General features: G+C 44.9%; 1 protein-coding gene across 1 annotated transcript in view; it reads right to left on the bottom strand.

Annotated features, from left to right (window-relative positions):
* Positions 1 to 1,548: 1,548 nt before the first annotated feature.
* LOC126397364 (phospholipid phosphatase-related protein type 4) overlaps positions 1,549 to 7,682 on the bottom strand; it is a 43,025-nt gene continuing 36,891 nt past the window's right edge. The window contains exons 5-7 of the mRNA XM_050056073.1: positions 6,292 to 6,349; positions 4,531 to 4,704; positions 1,549 to 4,078 (exon numbers count right to left, since the gene is read on the bottom strand). Coding sequence (XP_049912030.1) covers positions 2,366 to 4,078; positions 4,531 to 4,704; positions 6,292 to 6,349 — 1,945 coding nt within the window. The 3' untranslated portion in view covers positions 1,549 to 2,365. The remainder of the gene's footprint in view (positions 4,079 to 4,530; positions 4,705 to 6,291; positions 6,350 to 7,682) is intronic.

Here is a 7,682-nt window from a genome sequence, read left to right as displayed (position 1 = left end):
GTTCCACTACAGCCAGATTCACTCGCTACAGGGGCGAGGAAATAAAACCTGAACAGCCAATCAGAGTGATCTCTCTCACCAACAAGCTCCGCCGCCGATTCAACATGCTCAATCGGCCGAAAAGCCACCAACGCCGAAGTGCCGACGGTGCGGGACACACCGCAAAAACTAGGGCGACAGACGCTCACCGACGGCCCCACTTTGGTCGACGGCCGACCGTCGGCTTGGTGTGTCAGGGATGTTTCGTGGACTCTAGCAGCAGCTACAGACTGAGAAAACAAAATTGAATTCACTGTGCGACTCAAAGTCTCGCGCTGGCAGCTACTGGCAACTTTTAAGGTGGAAGGTTTGCTTGCATGCTTACTCAGTGCACGAGTTGATGACGTGAATCAATCGACACACCTTAAATGTTACGATGACGACTCTAGACATGACATTTGTTTTAACTGTCTCTCTTACGACATACGCTTTAGCAACACATTCTCATCCCAAGTCATCACATCACTGCTTTGTCAATGGACTTTCACGTCTTCATATTACAGGCTAGGTGTCATTGTGCATCTGCTGTTGATGTTCCTAGCAACGTCAAGAAAAGCACATGGTTAGGTTTAGACAAACAACATCATGGTTTGGCTCTACATTGGAAGTGAACACCTGCGTTTTGGACCCATACCGCTGCGAAAGGTGTCTTTTGGTGTTAAGCGTCTGATGCCAAAATCACTAACAAAGTGGTGTTATTTGATGACTTTGGAATGAGAATGGGTTGGCTTCAGAGATTTTAGATTTTTAAACGTTTAAAAGATGTATATGAATTTAAACCGCATTACGTGAACTGCAGTCTAATGCTCACTAAGAGAAAAAACATGGCATAGCGTTGTTCTGCAGCACTACTCACCTGCTCTTGCCTGACAAGGACTAAATGCACAACCCAGCTAATTTTAAATATCCCATCTGGAGAGACTCTCACTCCAGACTGTTCTTTTTTGCTCTGAAATATCGCTGTGCAGCTTTGTTCTGTGGACGATAAACCAGGTGAGATGGGCGGAGCATGAGTGACAACAAACGTCTATTAAGAGTACTGTCTGCGGTGGAAACGCTAAACGGCTCGAGGGTCTCGGCACATGTTTCTAGGGTTCTACAGGTACTATACCAAAAATTTCTGATGGAAACGTGGCTTAAGTGTATGCTATGGCCATCATCAGTTTTAATTATTTTTAGCTTTGTTTCCGAGAAATCGTTTTGGTATGGCAGTTGTTCACCTTTTGTAATTTCACTGGGAGAGATCCACGTCCATACAAGACTTGGAAGTCCTGGACCTGCCTGTTACCTTTTCCCTAAATTTACTACCTCGCTGTGAGTCTGGTGATGTTAGCATTTGGTTGTGGGTTTGACAGCAGCAAGTGTGTCTCTCAGAATGTTCATTTGATAGCTGCGATGGCTGCCTTTACGCAGATGAAAACCTGCCTAATTCATGTGGGTAGCTTGAGGTCGAGTATTGCATTGAGTTTTGCAGATGGACTGATTATCTTTAAGGTTAAGTAAGCATGACGTTCCACTGTTTTGCTGTTTTTCTGCTCTTTTGTGCTGTAGATATGGAATTGGTAGGAAATCCAAATGGATATCAAGATAAGGTCAGGGTTTACACTATACAAGGTACAGTAAACACATATTTCAGTGCAAGTCACAGCATATTTGACTTCATAGCTACAGAAGGAATGCTAAGCACACTTATGGTTCAAAACAGTATTCTGTTGAGTATGTGGTATCTGTACAGAAAAGAGACGAAATACAAAACATATCTCTGTCACATATTAATGTCATTGTTGCTCCATCTAAAATAATTCTTTCTTTATCTATTCAAATTGTACAGTATGTTGTATAGTAAATAGTATTTTGTGGTGTAGCACCCTTTTCAAACATACACAGTATTTACAGTGCAGGGAAGTAAACACTGGCTCCACAGCTATGGTACAATTATTTTGCTGTGGTTTGCTACAGTTTGGACGTTACTGTGCTACTTGCTTTTTTCTTTTTTCTGATGATTTATATCCAAAACATACGGAACTGTTTAAAAAAGGTTCTCCTGTTCCCAAAGCACTGGCACAGCATCGACATTACAATAGGTTTCCTTTGGAGTGACCACAAAAGTACACAGTGATTATTTCTACAACACTTAAAAGGTTGTGATTTAGTGTAAACATGTACAAAAATCTCATGCTGAATAAAACCTTTTCTTTTGAAGTTATTATGGTAATATACAATGGCAGGTAATACTGACTTGTCACAGATATGGGGTTCTCTGAAAAATCCAGCTGTCTTGCATTTTTAGCTACATCTTCTCAGACGTCTCCTGTCGCTCCGCACGTTAGTCCTTGAAAACAGGAGTTATCGACGTTCCCTTGTAGAAAATGTTCCGGGCGTTGTCGGGGCTGTTGGCTCTCTCTGGAATCAGGATGATATTATTGCCTTTTCTCCGCAGTGTGGATTCACGACTGGAGGCGACAGAGGGTGTTTCTGAAGCGCTCTCTCCACCCCCTCCTCCTCCGCCACCACCTCCTCCTCCAGATCCAGAACCACTACCATCCCCTGGAGTGACCCGTATGGTAGAGAGGCCCTGGGGGTGGAGCCTGTGCTCTGACTGGCCGGTGTTCTGGGTGTGAACAGTAACTATGGGTGGGGTGCTAACAGTGGCAGTGGTGGTAACAATGTGATTGACACGCTTCCTGTCAATCGACCCTTCACGTACCGAGTCCGAACTTTCCGAGTCTCTGTTTAGATCGTTGAGCTCAAAGGACTGCCTCAAACTCCCACCTCCTCCTCCTGATCCTCCTCCTGTTACACTGGGCCCTGTGCCTCCACCTGCTCCAGTGCCATGATCCAGGGAGCGCCACCTCCATGATCCACTTCCATCTGTGGACGGAGCTTGGATCACTGGCTTGTTGTTTTCAGGGTGGGCCTCTACTCTGACAATTGCTCCAGTGCTCCCTGAAATACTGCCTGTGGTGCTCCCTAGTGAGCTGGGCCCTGTGGTGCTGGTGGGGTCTTGATCAGTTAGTGCCCTGTAACGAACAGAACCTTGGCAAGTCCCGCTGGTGCCGCAGCCTATGCTGCTCTCATCTAAGCTCTTGGAATGGGTCTGCAGTAGGCCCTGCTGCTTGGACATGGCAATCACTTGCATGATTCGTGGCTGGGTGTTCTGCCCATTATCGTTAGTCCTGCAGGCTGTAGTCTTCTCTGCTGCCCTTTGCCAGTTTGCCTGTACTGTGCTGTTTATTGTTGACACCCCCTCACTCCCTACTCCTCCCCCCGTCCTTGGGGAGGTGGTGTTGTAATTCTCATGAGCTTCCTCCGGTATGTGGACCAGCTGTGATGATCCAGGTCTAGACTGCATGGATATCCTGGCCCCTCCGGTGATGCCGCTACAGTTACTGGGCAGGGTGGTACTAGCACCTGTTGCCAGTTTGGACATGTATGCATGACCATCAAAGCCTCCATTCAGGCCCATAGCAGATGGCTCAGAGCTGGATCGGAGCTCCATGCTGCCGTGGTGGTGCGGATGCTGGGAGGACTGGCCAGATGAGGAATCTACAGAGGAGGAGAAGGAGTCTGGGACCTGCAGGGAGCACTTATGGTTGTTGTTCTTACTTTTCCATTGAGACAGAAGCTGCTTTGAGCGGCTGGAGTCCATGGAGGCATGGTGGAGGGTGGCAGCATGACGTCTGGCTGCTTCCTCATACGCTGCCATGGCCTGAGGGGTGTGGACCCGAGGAAGGGTGTGGCTAAAGGTCACCATGGCGTCTTTACTTTGAGGGCTGCGTGGGGAGATCACCTCTACGTCTGCACTGGAACGCTTCAGACTGTCATCAGGCCTTTGCTGTTGAAGGCCTCTGTGGAGGAGGCCCTCAGAGTGGGAGGTGGGTATGCCAGCCTCCCCAGCCATGCTGGCTTTCATTTGAAGGTGGTGGAGTACAGCCTCCTGGCTTATGTGAGGCAGGGAGCAGGGGGGGCGGTGTAGCATTGGAGGGGGACTGGCACTGGCCTCCTCACTCGGCTGAAAATTCCCAACAGCGTACAACCCCTGGAAACAAAGGAAACAGAAACATAAACTACAGTGAAACATTTTACTAAGTTTACTTGATACCTTCATGACTTATTTGTTGAATAGTTGAACAGATTTTCAGAAACCCGTGAGCTTTAAGAATAATTTCTGGTTTAACAAAACAGAGTGCAATGAGGATTTAATTGTACATGAATTAATTGGGTTATACTTTTTTAGAAACGTCAGCAGTGTGCCTCTATGAGGACAACATCTGTCAGCTGGACAGTCCACCACTTTGGTCCAGATCAAAATATCTCAACAATTACTTAATGAATTAATTTGAAATTAGGTACTCCAACGAATGAATCCCAATGACTTTCATCATGAAGGACTGCTGCTCTCAAACTTAAGAGAACAAAACCACCTCCACACAGGCCTTTTGAAAAGGTAACAGTGTTGGAAAAGAGGCTGCTGAGTGGACTGGCCCCTACCAGGTAGACGGCGATAGCTCCTCCGAGCAGGAAGCCCAGGTAGACGTCGATAGCGTGGTTCTTGTACTGAATAATCCGGGTCAGACCACAAATGATGGCACAGATGATGAAGGAGAAGACCAGTAGGGGCTTGAGCAGCTTGGATGAGTCCGTCAAAGTGCTGTTGAAGTACATCTGTGGACACATAACACAGTTATTTTCCATTGTCCTTATGATTGCTGCTTTATGTTGTAGCTGCAGGCTTTTCCATCACCGCTGCCAGCAGCATTATTCAGCACTGAGCTAACTCTGATCAAAACTAGGCAGAGCTGATCAAACATAAACCAAGCTTTTGTTACTGCCTATTTCTAAAAGGAAGTGGGTGCCATACTGTTTCCTGTAGGCACTGAACCAATCAAATGCTAGAACTTGGCAGCTCTTGTCACAATCCTGGGGTTTTGTTCATATTCTGTTATCTCTTTGGGTTTCTGTTTGTGTTCCTTGTTTCATGTTATTCGTTCATGTTTAATCTACTTCCTGTTTTATTTTGTAGATTCTCTCCTCATGTGTCGTGTCTGGTTTTACTTCCTGTCTTTGTGTGTTTTCCCGCCTGTTTTCTGTCACACCTGTCTCGTTAGTCCTTCCCTGTTCCCAGAGTCTTCCCTTCACACCTGCTCTGTATTAGTCTTGTCTGCTCCACCCTTGTTGTCAGCCAATCCCCATGTCCCTCCTGTTGCCCATGTCCTCCTCCTCCAGCTGTGTCTCATTCTTGTGATTAGTTTTCTGTGTCTATACCTGTGTGTTTCCCTTTGTTCTTGGTCAGTTTGTCTGTGCTCATCCTTGTGTTCTTGGTGTCGTTCCCTGCTCTGTTTCCTGCCTGGTGTCTTGTGTTGAAAGATGAAAGAGTTCATAGTATAGTGTATCAAAAAAGTCATCATATAATATATTTGGATTTCTTACCTGAGTTCATTGTATTTTTCCTGGTTGGTTTTCAGTTTAGTTTTGGTTCTGCTTTCATTCGGACTTTTACCTGTCTGCTCTGGATGGTTTTTATCAGCTGCATTAAAGCTCTCTTTTTGTTAAACCTTAAACCTGCTGCTCTGCACTTGGGTCCTCCCTGAACTGATTTATGACAGCGCTGATTAAATATGAACCAAGATTCTGTTGCTGCAAAAATGTTTTCAGAGACATATTACATATCGCATACACTTCAACTGTAATCACAGACTGTTTGTTACCAGCCAGGTGCCATATTGTTTTTGATGAGTAGCTCACATCATGTCACCCACCAGCTGATGTGTTTATGGATCATATATCCGTGTATGCAAGTACTAGAGGGTGTGTGATTATTGAATGTGTTTTTATATTTTTATTATATATATTTAATTAACATTGTACTGTTTAAATGTAGAATAAAATGTCTTTGGACACACTATATGATAAATGTTGCTTCAGCCTCTGAGCAGGCAGACCGGTGTACATATTTGATTGACGTTTACAGTTGAGTTTTTAATGCTCTGCTCAATGTGATAAAGGGAAACCGATGTGATCAATCAGACGGGCCACTCTGTCTTTTATCCTCTCCTGAGAAGTTGACATCGTAGAGATGAGTGGATTTAACAGTGAAGCAAAAATAGCGTAGAGGAGAGAGCCACGCAGAAAAGCTAATCTCGGCTAATTCCATCATCCACCACTCAGTGTTTCACTCCTACTGTATCATCAGGCGCTTCATGGGAGGGTGAGCAGGGTTAAGTGTTTGCGTGGGCTCAAACTATTACTCACCGAAACATAGACAGCGGCGAAGGATGCGAGGGTAGCGTGCTGCGATGGAAAGGATTTTCTGCAAGAGATGAAAGAACAGAAATAGACTCATCCAACGTTCACATCTGTGTGTGTGAGTCAACAGGAGGTGGAGAGAGGGTTTAACCACAGCCAACAAAACACAAGCCTAATGAGACATCTCAAACACCACGCTGCACACACACACGGATGTTATGGGCTGAAAGACTGAATCAAATTAGACGCATCTTTTCATCTTCTTTACGCCAGAACCCAAAAAGTAATTGAACACAGGCAGGTAGACAGCTATGGAGCGGATGTTTACACTGTAGTGATGTCTTCATCTGCTGACACCGGCCAAGTACCAGAGGAACAGGTCTGATGTACGGTCACATGCTGCCGTGCAGCAGCAGGAGCTTGACTGTGTGCTACATAATGGAAGTGAACCTGTGGCCCAGTTTCTCCAGCTCCAACCCAATGACCTACTTCTGACAGCTCCTGATGCTCTCTCCTCCACCCGGCCTTCATCTTTACTCCTGACTCTGCACGTGTGCCAGTGTGTGTGTTGTGGTGCATTCATTCTGTATTTCTGTGTGTGTGTGTGTGTGTGTGTGTGTGTGTGTGTGTGGTACAGTTGTGTGCTCTCCTCCTTAAACCAGCATTTACAACATCTGTGGAATCATAAAAATTTCATTCACACATGAAAACTGATCGCACTGCTTCTGAATGAGCTGACCCACTTTAGCACAGAAATAACCAACACAAACGTTGTTGTGTGTTATTATGCATCTATTATTATTATAATGCATGTATTATTAGAAATGAGTAAAACACCATAGTTAGGGTTTGAAAATACTTAGAAATAACTACATTATATTGTTATTAAAATAAATATAAAGACTGTATTATCTTCATTAATATTAAATGAAAAGGTTGGAAATTATTTAATATGTAATTTTATCCTCAGATAAGACATTTTTTATCCTCCTTGCAAATGATTCACATTGCCACCTTTAGTGTTGCTGGAGCCCACAGCAACGACACTCTGCAATGCTTTTTTTTCACATAATTTGGTCAAATTTAAAGAGGCAACAGACAGCATCTTTTCCTAAATATATCATGATGAAAATAATGTGTGTTGCACAGGGCAGTGTCCACAGTCAAATCAGACTATCAGCGTTTACATAGGTTACTTAGTGGCTTTGCAATCTTTGCAATAAGCTTCTACCACCGGTGCCGAGATTTCACGGAAAAAATCTGCTTTACGGCAGGAAACGCGTCATGTGTTGTGAAACTGGTCGGTCAGCCAATCAGGGACTGGAGCTGGTCCTTATGAGGAGTTGGGCATGAGATAGTTGAGTCAGGAGCACAATGGCAGACGGACAAAGTTTGGA

The sequence above is a fragment of the Epinephelus moara genome, chromosome 11 (assembly GCF_006386435.1).
Source record: "Epinephelus moara isolate mb chromosome 11, YSFRI_EMoa_1.0, whole genome shotgun sequence".
Lineage (NCBI taxonomy): Eukaryota > Metazoa > Chordata > Actinopteri > Perciformes > Serranidae > Epinephelus > Epinephelus moara.
This window is presented reverse-complemented; position numbering and strand designations above follow the sequence as displayed.